The sequence below is a fragment of the Eublepharis macularius genome, chromosome 6 (assembly GCF_028583425.1).
Source record: "Eublepharis macularius isolate TG4126 chromosome 6, MPM_Emac_v1.0, whole genome shotgun sequence".
In the NCBI taxonomy this organism is placed as follows: domain Eukaryota; kingdom Metazoa; phylum Chordata; class Lepidosauria; order Squamata; family Eublepharidae; genus Eublepharis; species Eublepharis macularius.
Genome location: NC_072795.1, coordinates 79,531,959 through 79,558,566, shown reverse-complemented (window position 1 = coordinate 79,558,566; position 26,608 = coordinate 79,531,959). Strand labels below are relative to the sequence as shown.

At 41.8% G+C, this 26,608-nt stretch overlaps 1 protein-coding gene across 1 annotated transcript in view; it reads right to left on the bottom strand.

Moving 5' to 3' along the window:
• ATRNL1 (attractin like 1) overlaps positions 1-26,608 on the bottom strand; it is a 981,827-nt gene that overhangs the window by 546,574 nt on the left and 408,645 nt on the right. The window contains exons 22-24 of the mRNA XM_054982776.1: positions 21,699-21,793; positions 19,378-19,456; positions 15,428-15,585 (exon numbers count right to left, since the gene is read on the bottom strand). Of these exons, the coding sequence (XP_054838751.1) occupies positions 15,428-15,585; positions 19,378-19,456; positions 21,699-21,793 (332 nt within the window). The remainder of the gene's footprint in view (positions 1-15,427; positions 15,586-19,377; positions 19,457-21,698; positions 21,794-26,608) is intronic.

Here is a 26,608-nt window from a genome sequence, read left to right as displayed (position 1 = left end):
ATTCATCCAGCCTCTTCTTGAAAACTGCCAGTGAAGGGGAGCTTACCACCTCCCTAGGCAGCTGATTCCACTTTTGAACTACTCTGACCGTGAAAAAGTTTTTCCTAATATCCAGTCGGTACCTTTGTGCATGTAGTTTTAGCCCACTGCTTCGCGTCCTACCCTCTCCTGCCAACTGGAACAGCTCTTTGCCCTCCTCCAAACGACAGCCTTTCAAATATTTAAAGAGAGCAATCATGTCTCCCCTCAACCTCTTCTCCAAATTAAACATTCCCAAGGCCCTCAGCCTTTCCTCGTAGGGCTCAGTCTCCAGACCCCTGATCATTCTTATCGCTCTCCTCTGCACCCTCTCGATTTTGTCCACATCCTTTTTGAAGTGAGGCCTCCAGAACTGCACACAATACTCCAGGTGTGGCCTGACCAAGGCAGTATAGAGAGGGGCTATGACCTCCTGCGATGGCCCCTTTGATACAACCCAGGATTGAATTAGCCTTTTTTGCCACCGCATCACACTGACTGCTCATATTCAGTTTACAGTCCACTCTTACCCCAAGATCCCTTTCACATATACTACTGCCCAGAAGTGTATCCCCCATCCAGTATTTGTGCTTCTCATTTTTGTGGCCCAGATGTAATACTGTGCACTTGTCTTTGTTGAATTGCATCCTATTCACAGCTGCCCACTTCTCCAGAGTATTCAGGTCTTGTTGAATTTTAATTCTATCTTCTTGGGTGTCTGCTACCGCTCCCAATTTGGTATCATCAGCAAATTTAATGAGCAGCCCTTCCACTCCTTCATCCAGATCATTGATAAAAATATTGAAAAGTACCGGGCCCAAAACCGAGTCCTGTGGCACCCCACTGGACACCTCCCTCCAATCTGATGAAACGCCATTGACCACCACTCTTTGAGTGCGGTCCTCCAACCAGTTCAGTATCCACCGAACTGTCCTATAGTCTACTCCACAGTCTTCCAGTTTGCCCATCAGAATGTCATGGGGGACCTTATCAAAAGCTTTACTGAAATCCAGATAAATCATGTCAACAGAGTTCCCCCGATCCAGTAAGCTGGTCACTCGATCAAAGAAGGAAACCAGGTTGGTCTGGCACGATCTGTTAGGAACAAAACCATGCTGACTTCCCCAGATCACTGAGTGGTCCTTCAGATGCTTACAGATTGATCCCTTTAAAATCTGTTCTAATATCTTCCCAGCAACAGAAGTCAGACTGACCAGCCTGTAGTTTCCCGGGTCATCCTTCCTCCCTTTCTTAAAGATTGAGATAACATTCACTCTTCTCCAATCTTGTGGCACATCCCCAGTCCTCCAGGAGGCCTTGAAGATGATGGACAGGGGTTCTGCAAGTTCTCTGGAAAGTTCTTTCAGCACTCTTGGGTGCACCCCATCAGGCCCAGGGGATTTGTATTCATCCAGTGCAGCCAGATGCCTTTCCACTACCTCTCTAGCAATGTCACTTAGCCACTCAGGTGTCCTGCCACATTTTCTACTATCTCTAGATGTGCCTGAGTTCTTCAGGGAGAAAACAGAGGCAAAAAAGTCATTAAGCCTGTCTGCTTTTTCTCTGTCCTGCATCAGAGTTTCTCCATCTACTCCCAACAGCAGTCCAATTGCCTCTTTTACCTTGCGTTTGCTTCTCACATATCTGTAGAAGTTTGAAAGGAAGGAGGTTCCCCACGCCATTTGCAAATGGCGCAGGGAATTTTCTTCCCTTCCAAGTCTCCCCCTCCCTCCCACGAACAGCCAACCACAAACATGTTCATGAACACGGTCATGTTCATGGTTGTTCGTAATTCCCTGTTCGTGGATGGCAACGAACAACAAACATCGTGTTCATTTTTTTTCCTGTTCGTGCCCACCTCTACTCATAATGCTTTCTAATACTTATTCAGCCTCTCTTTATTCTTCTCTCTGCCTAATTTACAGAACCATCTTGACATTTGGTTATTGATAAATATATTGGTTTCAGAATAGTTCTTAAAGCTTGGTAGTTTCAAAAACAGTTTGAGCCTGATTTGGCCAAAAACAAACCACTGGATATTCATCGTGAATGGCCCTTCCCCTGTGAGGAAAGGAGGACATCTTGATGGGTGATTCCCACCTTCCATTCAGGGAGGCAGGAACAAGTTTTCTACTTCCTGTCTTCCTAGTGGAAGTCATCCTTTCTTTCAGTTTTGGCAACTCGAAAAGGAGTTATAGCATCATAATTATGAATATGACACTCTAGAATTGAATAACAAGGAGAAAGGTGTTAAGGGGAAACAACAGGACAGGAAGTGAATTTGTCAAGCAGAAGAGAGTGAAAGACAATTATTTTGGGAGGGACAAGATGTCCTCCTTTCCTCAGAGGAGAAGGACCCTTCATGGTGAGTATCCAATGGTCCGTTCTCCCTCTGAGGCAGAGAACATCTTGATAGGACCTCCCAGAGCAGTGTCCTTATTTTCTGGGTGGGTCATTGTCATCTGGTCATAAGATACGGTGTAATACTCATCTTTCAAATGCTGCATCAGCTGAGTAGTAATTGTTCAGCTTATAGTGTTTAACAAAGGTAGATAAATACGATCAAGTAGCTGCCTTGCAAATCTCTTAACTGTAGCATGTCTGGCAAATGCTGTGCTGGTTGCAGCACTTGATATTGAGCGAGTAGTAATCCTACCTGGTATATCTTGTTTTTGAATTTTGTGTGCTTCGATAATGCATGCCTTGAGGTTACAATTAATGGCAGATTTAGACATCCTCATTCCTTTATTCATGAGGATATAGAGATAAACAAGGAAGTCATTTTCCAGATTTGCTCTGTTCTATAAATAAATGCTTTTAGATTAAGTCTTATGTCCAGAGTATGCCACGTTTCTTCTTTGGGATGAAAAATATTTGGTCAACTGATAGTTGACATGATTCCAGTGATCTGTGGAAGGGAAAGATCACTTTTGGTATGAAAGTACGATCTGTTTTCAGGACCACTTTGTCCTTGTGTAAGATACATAGCTTGAACTAATTAACAGGGCACCTGGTTCTGATATCCTTCTTGCAGATGTTATTGTGGTAAGGAACAAAGTCCTCAGCTGCTTAATAGGAATTTCTTTGATAGGCTCTCAAATGGGTGTCTAGCAACAGCAGACAGAACTGTAGGCAATTTCCAATCAGAAATTGGTGAACCTGTGGCAGATCCTTCAGAGTATCACACTAGAGAGAGCTACATGTGTGAGATGTCTGGACATACTTAGATCCTGGTAGTGTGGCAGTACTGTTGTTAAGACTGTGACCTGACATCTTAAGGTTTCTGCTCTGGGACTGCTTGAATGATTGACCTTTACAATGGATAGAATGGATCTGGTTTGTGGTTTCATGATGTTAACCTCTTTTTCTTTTGTATCTCCTTCAAAGGCTTTCTATGATGCATAATATATCCCGTTAGTGGACTGTCTCCTAGAGGTTAGTAGCATGTTGGTTATTTCTTGAGTATAGCCTAGCCAAGAGAGGTAGTCCCACTCACTCTCCATGCAGTTAAATGTAGAAATCCCAGGTGTGGGTGCAGAACTGGGTATTGCTGGAGCATATCTGGAGATATGGAAGAGTCAGTGGTGGAAGTGTTGACAGTGGTGGAAGTGTTGACACCCGGAGAGCTGTGGGCGCTGGGGCCATTAGGGTGAAGCCACTATGATTTCTGCTTTTGTTGTTGTTGTTCTCTGATCTTCCTGATTAGCTTTGGGAGAATCGGAGCAGTTGGAAGGCAAACAGCAGAATGCATGGCCATTGTGATGTCAATGCATCCGTTACTTTGGCCTCAGGATGGAAGCACCTGGTGAAACATCTGTCCACTTAATTGGCTGACATGCTGTTTGTTCTGATTAGAATGTGTTGGGCTAATATTCATGGTGTGAAGTGTAGTAGAGCTAGATAAATTGCCCGAAGCTCCAGTAGGTTGACAGTGGGTCTCATCTCACTGCTGGACTACCAACCCTGCACTGGTGGATCTGCTAGTGCTGCTCCCCATTTGGACAGGCATCCATGGAAACCTGTTCCATTACTGGAATGCAGTATTGCTTTCCTTGCAGAAGGTTGGTCATTGTTGTTCACTATACGAGACTTTTTAAAATTATTATTATTTTATTTATTTATTTTTATTGTGACAGGGAACTGAATGGCAGGGCCGGATCGAGGGGGGCAGGGGGGTAGCCTGCCCCCGGCGCTGCCAAAGAGGGGGCACCAGGCACAGCTGCCAGCCGCCCGGGAGGCTGAGCGCAGGGTTGAGAGACCCTCGCCAGCCCCACCGATGGGGCGGCTGGCTTGCCGCGCACGCAGGACCTCCCAGCCCTGTGCTCAGCCACCAGCACACCCAGCGCACGCCCTCGCCACCGCCAGCTCCGCGGCTCACCATGCGCTGGGGTGGCCAGCTTGCCGCGCAGGCGGCACAGGGCAGTGAGGCACGCAAACCGCGCAGAGGGCCTCCTAGCCCTGTGCTCAGCCGGCCGCGCAGCAAGCCAGCCGCCCCAGCACCTGGTGAGCCATGGAACTGGCGGTGGCAAGGGTGTGTGCTGGGGCAGCTGGCTTGCCGCGTGGGTGGCTAAGCACAGGGCTGGGAGATCCTGCATGTGCGGCGACCCAACGGGCCGCCCCAGCGCACGCCCACGCTCCCGCCAGTTCCACAGCTCACCAGGCGCTGGGGCGGCCGGCTTGCCGCGCAGGCGGGCATGCCTCCCACCCCTGCGTGATAACGTCATGGAAGTGCTGTCATCACGCAGCGCCAGGAGCACGCACGCGCTGTGCACGTGCGCGGAGCACCCAGGCAAGTTTTGCCCTGGGCGCCCGTGCGCCTAGATCCAGCACTGCTGTATGGTAAGACCTTTCTTGTTCATAATTTGTAGTTGAAAGCATCTCAGAAGTTTGTAAGGGTCTTGTATGCAGTCGACCTTGCTGGATGGCATCAATACTCGGTATCAGTAGACCCATCAGTTTTGCAAATGTCATCAATGAATACCTGGCCTTGATGATCACTTGCGACACCTCCTTTCTGTTCTTTTCCACTGCTTCAGTTAGAAAGAAACAATTGCATGTTGTGTCTAATAGGGCCCCCAGATGTTCTAGTCACTGTTTGGATTCTCTGTAAATTGATCAGGAACTGTAAACTTGTAGGCATGCAGAGCTTAATCTGATCAGCTAGTCGGCCAGGTAAGTGTGTAGATGAATGCTGTTTCTCCCTTAGTTTTACATTGGGTTGATCAAATTCTTTGTGAAGGCCCTCAGTGCCATGGAGAGGCCAAATGGAAGCACTCTGAACTGTAGATGGAGTCCCCTTGTGCAGAAATGGAGGCGTCTTCTGTGCCCAGACAAGATGGGAATGTGGAGATATGATTCCATTAGATCTAGTGCAGTAAGGTACCTCTTTGGTGAGGTCGGCCCTGGGATCCATGAACAACAGATGCCGGAGGCTGAACTTGGGACCTTCTGTATGCAAGGTAAGTGGTCTGCCACTGAGCTGTGGAGGAAACATGTAATGCAGAGATCTGACCTGGATCCTGAACTTTGCTCTGCCCAAAGTGGTAGCAAGTCCAGCAAAAGGAGAAGGGCAAAAGAGACTGGGGAAAGCTAGAATCTGAAATGATTATCTACATTATCCCTACCCCCAACTGCTTGTTCAGCATGAAAAAGACATCAATGGTGTTCTGACTTTTACATATTTTATATCAGTTTCAACAAAAAAAAGTCTAACAAAACTACTCCTCATGACGTTCCTCGATTTCCATGGTCCAATAAATCATAATCCTATACTACGATTTTGCATTATCTGTGGAATGTATTATACTATGTTTAATTGCACTGTCTTTGGATTCTGTAATCCATCTTGAGTCTTGACAAGAAAAGTAGACAATAAATGAATTATATAAAGAAATAAACATTTTAAAAACTTGTTAATATTTCAATACAACTTTGTTTAAAGATACAGCCAAATTCTGGACCATACCAGACTCTTTCAGCAAGACATACCAACCAGGGACTTTGCTTTCCTAACAGAAAAAAGTAAGATCTACCTTTGAGCAATATCTAAACACTAAATGTGACAGCTACAATTTAATAAACTAGATAATGGAAATATTAATTGCAAAGGAAATCTCAGCATCTGCTTGAAAAAGATCAAAGAGATATAAATTTTACTTGAAATACAGTATTTACAAATCTACAGTCATTAATGAATGATATTTTGGTCTATTCTGAGGAGAAACTATGCAACTGGTATGTTAGTTACTGAAATTCTTATCTCAGGCATTCAAATGACATACAAATTAAAACGGTGTGTGACTGGAAATTAATTATCTCTTAATTAGGTATTTGACTTTTTTTCAAATCATTAACTTAAATAATCAACTATTTACAGTGCTCCTATACCTTGGCACATACTGTTATCATCATAATTATTTTTAATGCACATTCACCCAATAGGGGAAGAATGGAAGGAAGGAACATTGAAGGCCACTGTGGAAGAATGCTACAACTAACTTTCTTCCAGCAAATTCATCAGTAGTTTTACCTTTTAACAAAGACTACATAGATTCTTAACAAATTGTTCAATTTTCCAAAAGTTCTTTCATGTGGGAGTTTTCTGCACTACAAGAGTGGGATCCAGACTAAATGGGCTATTTCCACTGATCCCCCCTACCTGAGGCAGACTCCCTCATGTTGTTCCTTAGAGTCCCCTATCTCACAGAAGCAGCATTTTGTGGAGCTCAGTGGATTTTAGTGGGAACTTGGAGGCAGGAAATTTCCATTCTGCTGATGGAAAATTTAGTCTGGATCTAACTCCCAACCTGTGATCTCTTTTCCAACTAGTATTAGTTAATACTAGTGGATTGGATCCAACAGTCCCATTCTGGTTACCAAGACATCTTCTGTTGAAGGAAAGTCTTCCTTCAGACTAACCTGTCTCACTTACCAGAAGTAACCAACGGGATCCTATCCCAATTATTTTGTACTTACCATAGCAACAGTGTGCCATACATTACATCAGAGAATATCATCTCTTTTTCCTTTTAAAAATATGTTTTCAATATTTGAAAGTTGAAATCACCATAAATCTTCTTTCTCAAACCGAACTGGTAAAAATCTTTTACCCTACTTCCTCCTCCCATAGCATCATGAATTCACAGCTCTTCTCATTATGGCCTAGTTTACTGTTTGCCTTTTTTAAAGGATATCCAAAATTAGGCATAAGATGCCACCAGAAGATGAAATGGACACAACTAACTTCTACTAACTGAATGAAAAATGGCTTTTTTCTGTTTTGCAAATTTACACTGGTGGATCTGATATCTGTCGGTCCTATTATTTGTGGATTCAATTAAGTATGCTTTCTACTTGTAATGAAATATGTGTTTTAAGAGAATGAGTCTATAACTAAAGGATTAGATCTAAATTTGCAAAAGTGGAAGGAGCTCATTGCAAGTGGATTTTCTCCACTTTCCCTTTCCTCTGTATGGCTCAAAAAATCATCTGCTGAAGCTAGGGAGTCCTCATAAACAAACCTTACCAAGTCCTGGTTTCAAGAATCAGGCCATTTGACCCTCCCTCCTTGCTCTTCTGCTAGTAGAGCCAAGCTTGTTCAACTTGCAGAAGATTAAAGGGGGATGACTGCACATGATATTTTCCCCAATGCCTTCTTCCCACTGCAGATGCCTCTCATGTCTTTCCTCTGGGTCTTTTACCTCCAGGAGCAGTATTTCCTAAACATCAGTGGGCTGCAGTGAGAGCTCCATTTCACCACTAGAAAATAACCCATAACATTGAATTTCCCTTCAATATATATATAAAGATATATCTAAATGATAGAACCTGAATATTTGAGAAATCTCAACAACATTCAACTTCAAGGTGTCCATCTGAGAGTCTTAAAATCTCGTATGTCAAAAAATACTTGTACCTAACCACAGTATTAAGTCTAAAGAATCATCCTGATTGTTCCATACACTGTATTTATTAGAATCCCATTTCTAATCTTATTTTGACAACAGACTTCATATTTACTGAAAAGATGCATTCAAAGTAGTTTTAAAACATAAATGTGCTTTGCCTTGACATTATCAATGGCCAATCAATATTTCAAGAGTTATAATCTTCACACAGTGCTGTAACATAACTACTAGCAGCTGCCCCAAAAGCCATTAAGATGTTTAGAAAACTGAACCTTGAACACTAAATCACTATTATTACATCACTTACATTGCTGAGAACAATTCTGCTCTGTGCAGTCACTTGTACGTTCCTGTATACACATATTTCTTTCATGTAAAAAATATCAAGCAATCTTAAGGCTTGATAAACCTTAAAATCTTATTGATCTATAAGGTACTACTGGACTCAAATTCTGATCCCTTATTGCAAACCAACATGGCTACCCATCTAAACTAAGCAACGTTGTAATAACACCTATAATACTTAATGCTATATATAATAGTCTAATAAAGTAGTTGCTTAGAAATTCTCATTTACCTCTCCACCCCCCGGTGTTATTACAAGAATTATAATGATAGAAATTAACTAATTATAAGGATAGAAACTAATTAATATCATTTCTGGCAATAATTGTATAATGGAGATAACTTTATAATTGCAATGAAGGAATTTAAGTAAGGTGGGAAAATATATATTAATGTATTAAATTGATTGAATTGGTTTGGAGGTATATATGGGTCAAATTGGTTGACTATTTTTGGTGGATAGTTGCATAATGAAAGAATAATATAATTATATAATTAAAACAGTATGAAGATAAGATATGTAGAAAAAGTAATATATAGAGTATAAGTTAAATTGGTTGACTTATATTGAATGTACTGTTTATAGAAGTATCTAAAATTATGCTAAATGAGGGATAAATTGTTTGTCCCATATTGAAGATGAGATTATAAGATAGAGTATAGAGTACCAAAATTAGCTAAATGATTATTATCAAAAGAAAATATGCCGAGAATGTATTATTTAGTTATGTATTATTTAGTTGTTAAAGTAAGTAGGAAGACAGAAGGAGCACTGTGTTATATAGATAAGCTTAGAAGAAAGTGAAAGTCTACGTTTGACAGATAGAATAAATTTAAAATGAGTAAGGGAAAAGGGACAAGGGGTTGGAAAACTGTTGGAAGTCAACAAAAGGGGGGGAAAGGGAGGGGGTTAGAATTGGAAAAATTAAAGGAAACTGATTGTAATGTACAATTCAATGACATCTAATCCAATAAAAAATTTTATATAAAAAAAAAAACTAAGCAACGTTGAGGCTTATCATATAAAAAAGCTAATATTCTCGTTTAGTAACTAATCCATGTTAACCATTTAAGACTAGTAATCAAGCGTAAAGGGCTTGATTGTACAGAAAGCTGCCTTTGGATGGCTGCACCAACGCCATGGACCTTCCTGGGCCTCGAGAGGGCTGGGCCATCACACCAGGCTTTTCCCTCAGCATGCTGGGCCTTCCCGTTGCTGCCCTGGGCCTTCCCAGGCCTCCAGAGGGCCTGAGGTGGCTGCAGAGTTGTCGGGAAGGTAAGCCATGTTGCCAATGGCTCACTTTTTATCCCCATGGAGGGGCCTGCAAGTGCGCCTACATGGGGATAAAAAGTGAGCTGTCACCAATACAGCTCGCCTTTTATATAGTAGGATTGCTATGTTAAATTCCTCAGAAATTTTCTGTCAAGGTTTTCTAGTCAAATACATTAAAACTGAAAATCCCAAAGTCATTGTTTTGTAAATTTGTTTGTTCTTTATTCTATAACCGGTGTGGCATATTGGGTAGAATGTTTGATTGGATCTGGGAGGTCCCAGTTCAAATCCCCAGTTGGACATGGAAACTTGCTGGATGACCATGTGCCAGTCACTTTCTCTCATCCTAGCCTTCCTTACTCTATTATATGAATGCAGGTTAAGTGGAGTTAATTAATTAATTTATTTATTTTCAGAACAAAGAGGGGTACAAAAGAAGAACACTTTAACTTGTTTCTGATTCTGTATCATATTGGAGTAGATGTTTATATATTAGACCCAAGATATGTACTTTTTTCTGCATGATTAATTTCTCAAAGTCGGTAAGATTCCTTAGTTGTTCTCTGAGTTCCTTCTGGGCTTCTTGTATTTTGGAAACTGCCTGAAAATATACTAGTCATTGTATTTTCTTTCCTTCGTCTTGAATTTCTTGCCATGTTTTTATCTTTCCTTGAGAGTTTATCATAACTTGGTACGTTATAAAATCATTATCTCTTCTTTGACACATAAGGCGTCAACTGATGAAAATAGTGGCGATATCAATGGGCTTATTCTTCTTCTAAGCAAATCCCAAATTTGAATGAGGCTGTCTCTTATAACATGACTTTCTTGTTTCTTTCTTGATCTTTTTGCCACCCATAGGAAGTTGTGTAGTCCGTCTGTCAAGTCCGCCACTTCTAGTTGTATTAGTCTATCTTTGGGGTTTCTTATCCAGTCTATAATCTAAACCAGACCAGCTGCTTCATAATATAATTTAATATTTGGGACTGCCAATCCTCCCCTGGAAGTTTCATCTTGTAATACCTTGAATCTTATTCTTGGTTTTTTACTGTTCCAGATAAACTGATTAAATTGTCTCTGCCAATCTTTCAATGTCTTATCCTTTATGCTAATTGGTAGCATTTGAAACAAAAAAATGGTTTTCGGTAAAGTGTTCATTTTAATCGCCGAAATCCTTCCAATCCAAGACAAATTTAATTTGGACCATCTTTCCAGATCTTTTTGAATTCTACTCCACAATGTCTCATAATTATCTCTAAAGAGAGTGTCTTTGTGACTTGTTAGATAGATGCCAAAGTATTTCATTGGGTTTACTGCTATCTCACATCCTGATACTTCCAGAATCTTTTCTTCCCCATGCTTTGTTAAAAGTTTAGGGATGATTTTTGGTTTTTTCTTATTAATTTTGAATCCTGAATATTCACCGAACTTCAAAAGCTGTTCCATCACATCCTGCATTGTCTCCTGCAGGTTCAAAATTGTCAATACCATGTCATCTGCATAGCATTTCAGCTTAAATTCTTCATTGTCTACTTTAAGGCCTTTAATTTTAGGATCTTGCCTTATTTTGGAAGAAAGAATTTCCATTGCCCGTATGAATAGTTGCGGTGACAATGGGCAACCTTGTCTAGTACCTTTTTCTATTTGCAATTCTTCTGTCAATACTCCATTGATTAAAATCTTTGCTTTCTGCTTTGCATAGATTCCTTTTATCAAATGGAGTTAATTTTTTCACCATTGACTGGGATTTTAAATGAAGATTAAATGCTGGTTGTAGGAAGGGGGGGCCATGCTCCCACACCAGTCTTCTCCATTGTAGCAGCAGCCTCCTCAGGGTCTCCGGATGTTTCTGCTGCCACAACTGCCGAGGCACTGAGGAGGCCCACCATGACAACCCAGCCCTCAGCACCCCCCAAGCAGTCCGGGATGTCACGACAGACTGTGGAGTGCTGCTGCACTCCACACCAGCCTGATTTCTGCCCATTTGAGGCTGAATTGGGCTGGTGCACAGTGCAAGAACACTGCCAAGGTGGCACAATAGCCCCTGGAGTGCTGCTGTGCTCTGCACCAGCCCAATTTCTGCCCGCCTGAGGCTGAATCAGGCTGGTGCAGAGTGCAGGAATGCTACCGGGGCAGCACGATGGGCCCTGGAGTGCTCCTGCACTCTGCACCAACCCTATTTGGGCCCATTTGAGGCCAAAATCAGCTTGCTGTGGAGCACAGGAATGCTGCTAGGGTGGTGCATGCCCTCACAAGGCCCCAGTATTGTTAAACACAATGGGTTTTGGTTGTTGGGGGTTTTCCGGGCTGTATTGCCGTGGTCTTGGCATTGTAGTTCCTGACGTTTCGCCAGCAGCTGTGGCTGGCATCTTCAGAGGTGTAGCACCAAAAGCCTTCGACAATACAATGGGTTTTGTTGCTAGTATTTAACTAATTCAGCACTTGAAGGAAAGAGAAAGGAGAAAGGCTCCCTTGTAAACCTGGCAAAAAAAAGCCTTTCATGCATATTTAACTGAAGTTAAATTTGCTATCTGAATGCAACCTGCATGTGTATGTGCTCATAAGATATCCTGCAAAAATTCAATGTGACTGCCAAACTTTACATAGCAACAAGCTTATGTGAAACATTTTTCTAGAAGGGGGAGTGGTCTAAAAGAGGCATGTTCTCTCCCTTGAGTATGAGCTTGCCATGATCTGTCTTCAAGACCACATACGGAAAGTTCCCAATTTGACAAAGTTCCAAGTGAAATTCCACTTGCAATTAGAGATGGGCACGAACTGAAATACAAACCAAAGTTCATGACAAACCTGGCCAGTTTGTGGTTCGCGAACCAGCAGTTCATTGGTGCCCATTTCTGATGAACCGCCATGACCTCTAGGCTGGTTCATTTGGTTCGTTTTTTGGTTCGTCACTGAGGACAGCCTGGCACCAATCAGTCAGTTTTCTAGGCAACAGAGGATGGACTTCCTGCAGGCCTTCTGCTGGCCCAGAAGTCACCTTCTGCTGACCCAGAAGTGCCGATTTGCTGACCTGGATGTAACATTTTCATGAACCAAATGAACCAGTTCATGAACTGGGGCAGATTTGTGAAAGTTCGTGGTTCGTGAAATGCAACAAACCACGAACCGCACAGTTCAGTTTTTTTCAGGTTCATTTCCATCTCTACTTGCAGTTCTGGTTTTGTTCTTTATATGTCATTCAGATCACTTTAGCAAGACTGGCTTAAATGTGATCATTCCTTCATGATTTATGCAAATGCTACACTCTGTAAAATGTAATATTAGAACCTTTGGATAAGCAAGAGACACAAAACAAAACTAAAACACTTTCCTGGAAATATGGTCTCTTTGCTGACGAATACATTCAGATACTGCTGTAATCCACTAACATTAGAAACAACCATTGTTACATTATGTGTTCAACAGTGCAGAAAGAATTGAGAACAATACATGATGAAGTGTATAGCAATATTCTGTTTTTTTCTAACTTGAGTACTTTGTCTTACAAACCCGGTGGGGGGGGCGTATATATGATTCTTCTTTCTCTTTTTTTTTATTTAGCTTCTTACTATGCCAAATTTTAACTTCTGTATTCATGAAATGAGCTCCCAGAAAAATGAATACTACACAGAGACACAGAAAAATAATCTCCCTGAAAAATGGAAATGATATGTGTCTCACTAGGGAGGGGTAATCCCATCTCCCCTCTTACCTCCTCATTCCCAGCTGTGAATCCCACACACACACACATGTGCACACACGCATACACACACCACAATGGCTCAAGTTTCCACCTCCTTGCAGCAGAGCTTCTTTTCTTTAAATAAATAAAATAATGCTTCACATTGTTAGTGAAGGAGGGGCATACTAAAGTTTACTTATCATTGAATAGTTCTCTTTACATTCCTTAATCATATTTGCATGCTAAAATATTCCAAGTAGTACTGACCCTTTCTACCTCTTTCTTAACTGACAAACTATATGGATACCACTTTGCATCATTCTCTAAAAAAAATAATTCTCCTCTGCTTCAAGGATGAGGTAAGGGAAAAGCAGAGAACAACAATGGAGATCCTCTCTGTGGCAGAGAACATAGGAAATAGTGCCCCTCCTCCTACTCATGTGATGTTTTTGGTAGGAAAGTGCCAAAGAGAAGAGGGCCAGTCCTTAGTCTTCTAGAAAGCTCTGGAAATCTTCTCCATGGCTGCTTTGAGCGTACACAGTCCAATGTGTGCTTGCACAGAAACTGTGAAGATTAACCACTGGTTAGAGAACAGACACGCTAAAATTTAATGGAAAATTATCACATATCCAGATAATTAAAAGGTTTAAACAGATCTCTTTAAAATACATTTTTTTACAATACATAATAGAAGTTTTCAGCATTATATTCATATTGATCAAACCTCCCAACTCCTGCACCACACAGCTGAAATATTTCCGCTCATATACAGAAAACAGAGTTGCATTTACTTGTAACTGTTGTTCATCAAGAGGTCTTCTGTGTAGGCACACATTGGGACTGTGCATGTGCATACCAGCCATGGAAAAAGAAGTTTCTACTGAATAAAGTTGCTCTGCATTGACTGAAAGAGACTTTTGCACATTCTCGAATGACTGCTGAAACTTAAAGCGATGAAATTGAGAACTCTGAGGAGAGCCAGCCCAGTACCATTCCATGGTAGGAAAAGGGAGGGGGGTGGATGGGTGGGCATACATTAAATCAACAATAAAATACTGCATTCAAAAAGCATTGGGCGTAGAGGTGCAAGTTTATCATCTCTGTTAAAAACCAATAGCAGCTGCAGAGCTCCAGTCACTACATTGATGCTATGTCACTGTGTTAGCTCTATTAACCCTTGCCTCCAAGGATCTCACCTTGGAACTGAGGAAAGCCTGGGTGGAGGAAGGATCCCATGAGCCAGGCAGGCACATAGCCACAGCCCTTGGGAAAAAGCCTCTCAGCTTGGAATGGATGGCTGTTAGCCCTCACCTCCAGGTTCCTGCTCTCGGAGCCCACACAGCTAAGCAGGGAGGGGCCTTTATTCAGGCTGGCATGCAGGCAAAGCCTTTGAGAGAGTCTCTCATCAGAACTGAGTGCTCTGTTAGGCTACACCTCCAGGCTTATCCCATTCGAATCAATGGAGCATGGGAGAGAGCAGGTGCCTTTAATCAGGCTGGATCAAAGCCACTATCTTAGAGAAAGAGCTGTTCTGAGGGGGATCTGTCAGATCATGCCTTCAGGGTAAATTGGTGACAGAGCACACAGTCCTATCAAGTGAGCCCCAGGCAGATAAGGCAAACAGAATTGACTTTCCAGTGTCATTTTAAAGGTGCAGCTGGCACAATCTTGAAGAGGCCCCTCTTGAATCATAACAACAAAGGGAAAAACAGAAACACTGTGTATGTGAGATACATATATAATATAAAATATATATAATAGGTATGAAATATCTCTAAAGATTGTACAACACCATTGCAGTTAAACCAGATTATTCCTCACAATAAATTACGCTTGCAGCACTTGTTCCTTTTTCCATTTTATTAAAGCATAAAACTTTTTCCTTCAGTAATCAGGTTTTATTAATTCACCAGATTTTAAAAAGAGAACAACAGGCAAGTATAATTTTTTAATGTGAAGACAGGATGTAGATTAATGCCTTCATCCAGTAAATAAATCTTCTATTGCAAGTCAGGTGACTCAGTTCATACAAAAGTTGAGAGAGATTTAAAAATAAACATGGTTAATGCTATGACATCCAAGCAGGTATGGCCTCCTCTTCCTGTACAGTACAGTTTATTGCAGTCAGAAAAATTAACTTAATCTCACTGAAACACAAAGACTGTTATTGTTGTTATTATTATTATTATTACTACTACTAACCTGTATTTTGATTGGCCATGAAAAGTTGCTGACGTATACATAGAATGTGATATTTGGGTTGCTCCTGAAGTTGAATTTTTCACAGGAAAAACTGTCTCTGTACTCCTTGATATTAGCCTTTGATATTACAGGAATCTCTTCTCCAGATATTGTTCCAGCTATAAAAAATTACATAAACATAATGAAAGGCAGTCAGATTTTTATTTCATTCAACTTCTACTTCATCTGTTCCTAAGAACTTAATACAGCCAATATACAGAACAGAACGGTGTGCTGAAATAAATTCACATCTCCAAAAAGTCTTATCACCACTTCAGCCAGTACAATAGAGGACTACTAGCACCACTTCCAGGAAATGCTTAGTGGAAAAGAAATCGGAATTCCACTGGGACAGCTATTAAGGCCTAATCAGACATGAGTTCTGTGAGTGAAGCTCCCAATTAGTTTTTCTCTTTTAAACAGAAGGGATGTATGGGCCACAGCTCAGATCAGGACTCTGGTTCAAGAGGAAAGAGGGTTAAACCTTTCCCTTGTGCCATTTTCCTAAACTGAAATCCCCTGCAGAGCTACTATTAGTCTAACCAGTGAAACATACATATACAAATGCAGGTACCTGTATGTTTGCCCCTGTGAAGCAAAAAGTAATTCACAGAGCTGTTACAGGTCAGAAAGACAGTGTGAGCGGCAAAGGCTCACACATATGCCCATTTGCACCATTATCTCCATGCACTGGGGCCCTGAGAGTTCCTTATTGTGTGTAAAGTGCTATCAAATCATAACTGATTTATGGTGACCCCAGCAAGGGCTTTCAAGGCAAGTGAGAAGCAGAGGTGGTTTGCCATTGCTTTCCTTGGTTGTCTCTCATCCATGTACTGACCCTGCTTAGTTTATACCATGTTGCTTTCCCTCACTGTGTTCCTAATTAAAGGATGAAAAATTTTGGGAGCTCCCATTGTGGAAATCCTAAGGTTGGATCCAGTATAAAATTTATGTTAACAAAAAGGGGCAATTTTTTTCTGATGTACTCCTCCCATGGCAGACCTTGAACTCCTCTCTCAAGTGTTCTAGCATATCCCCTCTCCCCCAGGAACAGCATTTGGGTGGCGCATTTAGACCTGCAGTAGAGAGTGGAGAAATCCCATTCTACTGTGCAAAAATTTCTTCTGTAAGTGGAGCTGTTATGCAGGATCTAACACCCAGTGTCAATTCTCTTTTCTCTCTAAGAGTCAAATTAGAAGAGACGTAGTACATGTGATGAGTCTGCATAAGTTTACCTGGGAAGTGTAGTCGGAGACTCCTTTCCCTCTCTGTGAGAACAGATGGTGGAGTAGCAGCTGTGGCGATGACCTCAACAGCTCCTCCTGCCACTGCTTGCTGCCTGCCAACTTCAGGCTCCCCTCGCTGGCTGAAGAGACGGAGGAAGCCAGCAGCAGCCATCGCAAATCATTCTTCCAGGCACAAGGTTACCAGATGCGAGGGCCCCCACAGACCATTCAGGGGTGGGCAGCTGCTGCTTTCTCCCAGGGCACCCTGCAATCAGCGAGCTGCCTGTTCCCGGGGAGCTGCTCCAGAGACAGCTGCCACATTGGCAAAGATCCAGCCACAGTGACAGCAGAGGGATCTGCTGCTGCTCTGATATGCCCTCGCTCTGGTTTTCCTCTGGGAGCTCAGGGGCAGGAGAATGGCATTTCAGAGCAGCAGCAGGTCAAAAGAGCACTATTTCTTCTGTTGGAGCAGAACTCTGCAGTTCAGTTATTATCAGAAGCAAGGCAGAGCTTGCATATTATTCCCACTCTACAGTCATTGGATTGGCTACCTATCAGTTAAAGTAATTTTAGGGCTGTTTATAGATTTAGAAAACCCAACACCCAATATAAAAAGTGTATTTATACATATATCTCTATTACACACTCATTCCTATGCCTTCTTCCAAAGATTATGCATGATTCATGAAAAATATAGTGGAAACTAGATTTACAGCAAATTTATCCCATTTAACTATACCATTAATATAGTTTCTTCAAGTAACTTACACTAAAAATGCATAGTTTTTTAAAGTGAAGAAAGTGCGTTTGTCTTGATCGTAAAAGATTGTTTTAGTGTTTGATGGTTTTTTGAGGTTTAATATTAAACCAGATAAACACGTCTCATTTGCAAGGCATGAGACTTCTCAGCAATTCTGTTTGATCAGTACATTGCTGAATTGGTGAAATAAAACAAAAGTCTCTCTCTCTCTCTCTCTCTCTCTCTCTCTCTCACACACACACACACACACACACACACACACACAAATTTCCAACAACAGTAAAATAAAATAAGTATACACACAACTTCAGAGAAAGTAGTCTTTAATCAGGTTTAGATATTTAGGATTGATTTGATTTGCTTCCAATATTCAGAGCTCGTCAGATCTCAGAAACTAAGCAGGGTTGATCTTGGTTAGTAATTGGATGGGAGACCTCCAAGGAAGACAAGGGCTGCAGAGGCAGGCAATGACAAACCACCTCTGTTAGCCTCTTGCCATGAAAACCCCACTGGGGGGGGGGTCACCATAAGTCAGCTATGACTTGAGGGCACTCTCTACTACCACCATTCAGAGCAGGAGAGTGCAACTTGAATAATGGACAACAGTATCTCCCCCTCTCTCACACACAGTCAAGGACACATACAAATACTTTCCTCTCTGGCCACTTTTCTTCACTTGGGTGGAGAAACAATAAAAGTAAAGCAGCCAGGGGGAGGAATTGCAGAGGAAAAGAGGCAAACAACAGATGGGTTAAATGCCCGCCCATGGTCACCATTCCTTCCTGCAAATGCTCTCTCTTCTATTTTGGATGTTTACTTAAAAGAAAAGAGAAATTACAATCCACAGCTGCACCACTGCACCCCTTTCTATACACCTTGTGACCTACTTCTCTTCTCTAGCAGGCTTAGGGTTGTCAGGTTGCCACTTGAGGTAGGAGACCTCCCACTTCTTGCCACACCCATCACCCCTCAGCTGGGCAATGGGGGGGTCACCAGCAGCCTGACATGATGACATCATTGCATTGCTGATGAGGGCCCCCTTACATTCCTGTCTTCCACCAGTTACTAGAATTGTGCTGGCAACTCTATGTTGGCTGCATTTGCATGTGTCTGATATGGAGCCATTAGGACTTGCAGTGGACTTGTGCTGTGGCACCACAACTGACTTTAATTTACTAGTATATATCTAGTGGATGTTAGCAAATACACAACTGCCATTCATATGGTATGTGCTCACCAGGTGAAAACACAGTAGACACCTGGGTAAATAGATAAGTCACACAAAACATGGAGGAGGGACCTGTTCTTACCCATTCTGCATAATTAATTAAAATGTTATCAATAGAGTTCTCCTTGGATTGATTTTCAGAAAGTCAACAGAACCGACTGAAACAAACTTTCTAAACAAAGCTTTTCTTTCCCTTTATTAAAGCCAATACAGAAATGGGGTTCAGAGTTTTTTTTAAAAACAGACGATAAGCAGGTTCTTTTATCTGCGCACACAGAAGAATTTATTGTTCAATATCAATGTTAAGGTTAATAATTAAATTCCTAGCTTCAACATTGAAACAAAGAAATTAAAATCTCAGTCTCTGCAGTAGTTAAGAAAGTAATTTATCTTAATTAAAATCATTTCGTTCATAACACTGCCATTCTAAAAATTTAAAGAGCATGCAAGGTTTTGCTGCCCAAGTAATTTTAATTGAATAGGGAAGAAAGTTAACATGTTAATGAACCTTTATTCAGATTGCAAATTATTATCTGAGTTTTAAGTAATATCATTAATAATGGCATAATGAGAATGGGAAAAGAGTACACTTTATTAAGCTTTATTAATAAGAAACAAAAAGGCAATCATGTAAATATAACTCAGACGATTAGTATTTGATACAATATGGCAAAAAAAATCATAGGGGCTTTCTTACCTGTAGAGCCAATAGACCAAGTGATATTCAGGTTAAAATTGTTTGATGCATTAATTGATATGTCCAAATTTTTGTTCGACTAAAAAAATTAAAAGGAAAACATGAAAATTACAAAATTATATTACTTTAAATTAATGATTCTAACACTAATATACAATTTAATACAATAATACACTATTTAATATACAATCTAATATACAATCTTCTTACAATACGATACAAAGACAATCATACCTATCTAAACGTAGCAAAAGATATTTCAATAATTCAAACAGTGATAGTGTCCAATCCATATCAAAAATAGATCTATTATAAATATAATCTCATGTTCATGTATATGTACATATGGCCAGTCTTCCACAATGCAATTCAGTAATTAAGACTTTTTCTCTCTTTCTTTTGCAGAGCCATTGCAGTGAGGTCTTAAGGTGACAAGCACCATGCTATGGATATTATATGGTAAGTACATAAACTTCAATGGATCAGTAGATTATTAATGTTCTGTCTCTGAGTTGTTTTACAGGTCAGATACCACAACTTGGGGGTCACCCCCACCAAACCCAACATGAAAGCCAGCTCACTCAGCCTGTTTTGTAAATTCCACTTTTCAAGGGCTAAAAGAATATCCATACATCCCAGACAGTTGTGATTTACAGCATACGACTCTCCAGAAGGTAGATGAGAAATGGGCAATTTCTAATGGATTACCTTCTGGAGAGCCGTGTGCTGTAAACCACAAGTGTCTGGGATACATTAATATTCTTTTAGCTCTTGAAAAAGTGGAATATAATAAAGTGCCAATAAAGTGAATTATGAATTCACATCAATAAGCTGTGATGCAGCCAGTTTATTATAATGCATTTCTCTTTCTTTGTAACATTTTTGTTCTGTAAAATGATTGTCACATATGACACCAGAGGTTGCAATTTCATATTCTGTCTTGACAAGAGACACAAAGTTCCTAGGTATGAGATAAATCAAATGGACAGCATGGTTACTGGTTAGATAAACAAGTGAAAGAATTTGTGATCTGAGCTCAGGAGATCAAAATAAGCCATGTGATTCATCACTACCTTTACATCAGTTGTTTTTCAAAGTTCCTTTGTCTGTAAAGATATATAATGTGTGCTGCTGAAAATCTGTATGACACTTACAACTCATCAGCTTTCCATGCTGATAGCAGATGTAGGTCCACAGCTATGAAACTTTATGTATCTCTGTCTTTTTGTGAATGTTGGTTATTCTAAGCTTACTCCTGTTCTCAGATAAAAGGTCTTTCACAGATCAGTTTTCAAGTTTCTGTGTTAAAAATTCTACTGTAGCTATTTCAGATAAGATGTAATGTTATAAAAGACTTAATCATGTTTCAATATAATAAAAATCCTAACTGCTAAGGCCTAGCAGAAGAAGACCATGGCCCTTTTCACACTGCTTACCTGCTGCTGGAATGTAGCAAAATATCGCGCAAAAAAAGCGGAAGATCGTGTCTTTTTGCGAGAGTTTTGAGCGACATCGCGCAAAACTCTCACGAGAAGACGCTATCTTCCACGTTTTTTGCACGATATTTCACAATGTTCTGGCAGCAGGTAAGCAGTGTGAAAAGGGTCCTAGACTGGAATTTGCCATTAAATACGTTACTAACATTTACCAGAGGAATGCTACTCTAATTTCAGTGTTCCTTTATGCAAAGAGATAAATGTGAAAGATCAACTTTTATTTGGGAGATAGGACTGATGTTATTAAACACAACACATTTCATCAATCCAAAATGATTGTTTAATAAAGCTTATACTTTATCTTAGAGACAAACTCAAAGCACCACAAAGACTCAAGAAATAAAACATACCAGGTCAAATGCCTAGAAAAGCTCACACTTTACACCAGGTAAGGAGCTGGTTGAAGTTAAGTAGCTACCTATAAATCAGTCCTGAAAATGGGAATACAGCCTTGTTAGGTGCTTCAGTGATTACAGAGAAATTGGTTCCAAGGGGATGACTCCATGACAGCAAACAACAAAAGGAGATTAAAGATCACTTAGATTTCTGTAGGGAAGATGCAACTTTACCAAGGTATGTTGGAGGCAAAATTGGCTTGTAGTGTAAAGAAAAGAATGTACATACCTTACTTCAAAATCTAAATTCCTAATTATACTATTTAAGAAGCTGAAGAACACACTCCGCTTTTCCTCAACTAGAAGTATTGTTTGTATCATTTCTACTTACTGTTCCTGCAGTGCAGGAGGGGCGAGGGTAAATACAGTGAAAACCTAGTCCACAAGCACTAAATAATCATATTAGAGACAATAAATTATACTGGATCACCTGTTCAGGATTTGCAATGAAGTTTATGGCAGTGTGATGGCGATCATCTTCTTGTAATAAACTGAAGGTAAACTGATAGTCAATCAGCAAGCTATCTGTGGACAAAACATTTAAAAGTAAGGAACTATTTATTTAGGCTTTCAGAAATGAAACATCCTTATAAGTTTTTCAAAAGAAAGGAACAACGGTGCCACAACTTCCACCTTGCAATGCAGCCATTTTGTCCAGGGGAATTGATCTCTGAAGCCTACTTGACACAGACACCATAGAATTCGGAGTGTGTTTTGGCAAAAGTGATTGGGGTAGTAGGTGGAGACTAGAGATGGGCACAAACATAAAAAAAACGAACATGATGTTCGTTGATCGTTGCCATCCACAAACAGGGACTCACGAACAACCGTGAACATGGCCCTGTTCATGAACATGTTCGTGATTGGCTGTTCGTGGGGGCCAGCAGGCTCTCCTCCAGCCATCATCCAAGTCAAGATCCCTACTGCACCACTCCCAGAAACCTGACCTGAGCAGCCACCAGGAAAGGTACCAATAATAAATAATAGCTTGGCCCCAGAGCCTGGCAGCAGCCCTGGAACTTGAAGGGGTAGATCCCTATCTCACCACACACAAAGAAAATTCAAGCTCCAATGCACTCTATCAAAATGCCAGCAGCAACTGTCTCTCCTTCACTGTCTGCAAAACCAGAGCTGGGAGCCCCCCTCCCCCCTGGTCTTTGCTCCCTTGTTGTAACAAATTTGCGGCTCCACACTTGAAAGGAAGGCCTGCCTATCGAGCTAAATTGGGCTTAGATTGGGGTTTCCAGGGCAACAGCAGGAGTTCAGACAGAGTTCAGAAAACCCCAGCCTAAGTTGCCAAGGGAATTGATTGCAAGTGCCAGACTGTCTGACTTGACGAACAGCAACAAACAGCAATGGCCACCTGTTCATTTAGAATGGGGACTCATGAACAGCTCGTTTGCGAACAGCAGGTTGGGCTGTTCGTGGCTTTTTTTTGTTCATATTGCTGTTCGTGCCCATCTCTAGTGGAGACTCCCTTTCAATTTAAAATAGGAAGGGTTATATATTTCCTGCCCAATTATTAAAGGAGGTTTGGCTCTTAAAATAAATTGCTGCTGGCCAGGCCAGGAATGCCACCTCTGTGGTCCCTGGGAAGGCCTGGTCCCTTCTGTCTTCCAGGTCCCAAGGTTGACCAGTTTTTTGGCTTCCTGCCCTGCTGGCTCTCACTCCCTTCCTCTTGCTCTTGCCTTTTATTCCCTTTTCTTGTGCCATACCCACTCCTGGGCTCTATACATGAGTAGGCCTTTACTCCCAAGGAGGTCTCTAATTCCAAGACAGCCATCTCCTCCCCCAAAGGAGGTTACTACTGGCAATCTTTTACCTTGTATGTCCTTTAGGTCCCTTGGGGACAGGGTTACCAGCCCCCCAGTGGGGGTGGGGGATCCTCTGCTCCCAGCCTCCACCCCTTGCCATCTCTAATCAGGTCACTGGGGGAAAGATGCAGGAGCTGGCCTCACAACCCAGTAGCAGGCTCTCACACATAACATCTTTCCCAGTGCAATGGAGAAGCAACAGATTGTGTGCAGGGCTAATTTAGTAAAAATCAGCCCCAAACACTAGATTGGGGAGTGATTTTTACCAAATCAGCCTGGAGTGTGACCCATCACTTCCGCGTCGCACTAGGAATGATGGCATTCCCAGCATGATATGGAAGTGCTCCTGTCATCCCCCCAACGACCCCCCCATCCCCTGCTTTCATGCTGGAAGACCTGGCAACCTGACTCGGGGCACAGTCCTGTCTTTCCCTCCTTCTGGTGACTTAAGTGTTCCCTCTTTGGGGGTTGCCCTGGGTTCCCTCATTACACAGTTTTTCCCAGGATACTGCAGGGTGTGACATGACCATCTCCTTGTTTTCCAGAAGAGGTTTCTTAAGAAGAAGCCCAATCATTGCTTCCTTAAAGTGAGAATGAAACACTCCCTGACATAATGTCATATTAATGATCTCCCCCAGTTGAAGTATCATCTTCTCTCATCAAAATGTATTAGCTATACAAAAGTAGCGGGAGGAGTCACAAATTCTCATTATTTTTCTATCTGACAATACAGCAAACACTTTGACAGTCACAAAGAAAATGACAAAGTACTCATTTTATTCTGCCCAAAAAATTAAGATGTATTATATTACAAAAAATTAAGATATATTATCTTAATTTTTCTTTAAAAGTATATTTCAATATTACATCAAGGTATTTTTTATGTTCAAACTACTCAATGGTATGTTCTTTCAGATTAAAAACAAAAAACAACCCAAGAAACTGTTCAAAAATCATTCCATATATTCTGTTAATACACAATTAAATATTTTATGGACATTTTAACTGAGCTGTATAATTGAGTCATCAAGTCACTAAAATTCCAAACAAATAATGAAGTACAGCTTTCTAATTCTATCATTACAATTCCTTTTCTCAAATATTTTCTTGGCATTTCAACACTATTACTGGCATATTGATTTCCCTCATGAGGAAAAAAAGCCACACAATCACCCATGTTCATTTTAAAACATTACCACCAGGGCAATCTCCCATGTTTACAGTTGAGAAACGTTGGTGCATTAACAATCCAAATGTGATTCAGCTGAACAAGCCATTGCTACACTGGGGCTTGTCAGAAAAAAAAACCCAGATACTATATACCAGGGCTTTTGTTCTGGGAAAAGAGGTGCTGGAACCATTTTCAAGAGTGGGTTGCCAGCACAGGGGGTAACTCTTGGCGGGAGGTGGTGCCCCTGGTACCACATGTGCGCACGCAAAGTGCACACATGCTCCCAGGGCCAATGATGTCTCTTTGGGTCAACTGGAACAAGGGGGAAGTTTTTAAAAGTTTAAATTGCCCTTGGTGAAAATGGTCACATGGCTGGTGGCCCCGCCCCCTGATCTCCAGACAGAGGTGAGTTCAGATTGCCCTCTGCGCCACTCCAGTGGCGGGGCCACCAGCCATGTGACCATTTTCAAGAGGTTCTGGAACTCTGTTCCACAGCGTTCCAGCTGAAAAAAAGCCCTGCTCTATACTACATACATGTATCAAACTCCTGATGTAGAGTGTAGTGTTGCTAGGAGTTCTAGGGACCAAAGTGGGGATGCAGGGGGCTGAGAGGCAGGGGGCAACAGGGTACTTACCTCCTGCATGTGTGAAGTGCACATGCACTCGCATACTCCCCTGTCACATGAGAAAATGATGTAATTTTCCAACGCGACTGAGGAGCCATGGGGCAAACTGAAGCTCAGTTCAGTAAAAAATCACCTCCAACTGGCAAATTTGGATTTTTACCTAACTGGGATTCAGCATGACCCGCAGCTCCTTACTGTGCCAGAAAATCATAGAATCATAGGGCTGGAAGGAACCTCCAGGGTAATTCAGTCCAACCCCGTGCACAATGCAGGAAATTCACCACTACCTCCCCTTCCCCCACACACTCTCAGTGACCCTTGCTCCATGCCCAAAGGATGGCAAAACACTGTCAGGATCCCTAGCCAAACTGGCCTGGGGAAAATTTCTACCTGACCCCAGGTGGTGATTGGCATTACCCTGGGCATGTAAGAAGGGGCCACAAGAACTAAGCACTGATATAACCCTTCCTGCCCTCCCTCATTTTCCAGCATGCCAAAGGAGCTGTGGGGTACACTGAAGCCTAGTTCTGTAAAAATTGCCTCCAAATGGCCAAATTTTACTAAACTAGGCTTCAGCACTACCCACAGATCCCCATCATGCAAGAAAATAATGTCATTTTCCACTGCGACTGAGGAGCCATGGGGAGCGCTGAAGTCCAGTGCAGTAAAAAACATCCATTTGGATGTGATTTTTACTGAACTGGGCTTCAGTGGCACTCCATGGCTCCTTTGTCACCAGCGTGACATTGGAGGGTGCGAGTACACACACATGCTTTTCCCCTCTGCTTTCCCCCCTCTGCTGGACAGGTGAGTGGAGCTGGGGCAGCAGGTGCAGATGAGGGGGATGGCAAGCCTAGTAGAGCACCTTCCTTAGGAAAAGCTGACCCAAGCATATGGAAACATGCAATATTAATGGTTATTGTGGATTTTCTGGGCTGTATAGCCATGGTCTTGGCATTGTAGTTCCTGACAGCAGCTGTGACTGGCATCTTCAGAGGTGTAGCACCAAAAGACAGAGATCTCTCAGTGTCACAGTGTGGAGAAGATGTTGGCAGGTAATTTATATCTACTCAGGAGGGGTGAGGTTGGGCTGAGACATCCTGTGTTTCCCTGGGTGTGGAATGCTAATGAAGGGAGGCATCACTGTATCCTGAGGAGGTTCTTTTGCATATGGATTGGTGCTTGATATGCTAATCTTCTCTGCAGGGCTATTGTAGGGTGTAGAGTATTTTGTTAGCCTGGTGTTCTTCAGGACTGGAAACCATGCTCTATTCATTATTAAAGACTTCTTTCCTGTTGAAATTGTGCTTATGCTTATGAATTTCAATGGCTTCCCTGTGCAATCTGATGAAGTAGTTGGAAGTTTTGTCCAGTATTTCAGTGTCCTGGAATAGGATACTGTGCCCCGTGGAGTTCCAGGTCAGGTGTAAGGTTTTGGTTTTAACCTTTAAAGCCCTAAACAAACTGGAACCAACATACCTGAGGGACCACCTCTCCCCATATGTACCCCGGAGAATGCTAAGATCTGCAAATAAAAATCTACTGGTGGTCCCTGGCCCCAGGGAGGCTCAGCTGGCCTCAACCAGGGCCAGGGCCTTTTTAGTCCAGGCCTCAACCTGGTGGAACTCTCTGTCAGAGGACACTCGGTCCTACCAAGATCTTATATCCTTTCAGCGGGCCTGTAAGACAGAGATGTTCTACCAGGCATATGGTTGAGGCCAGTCTTAGA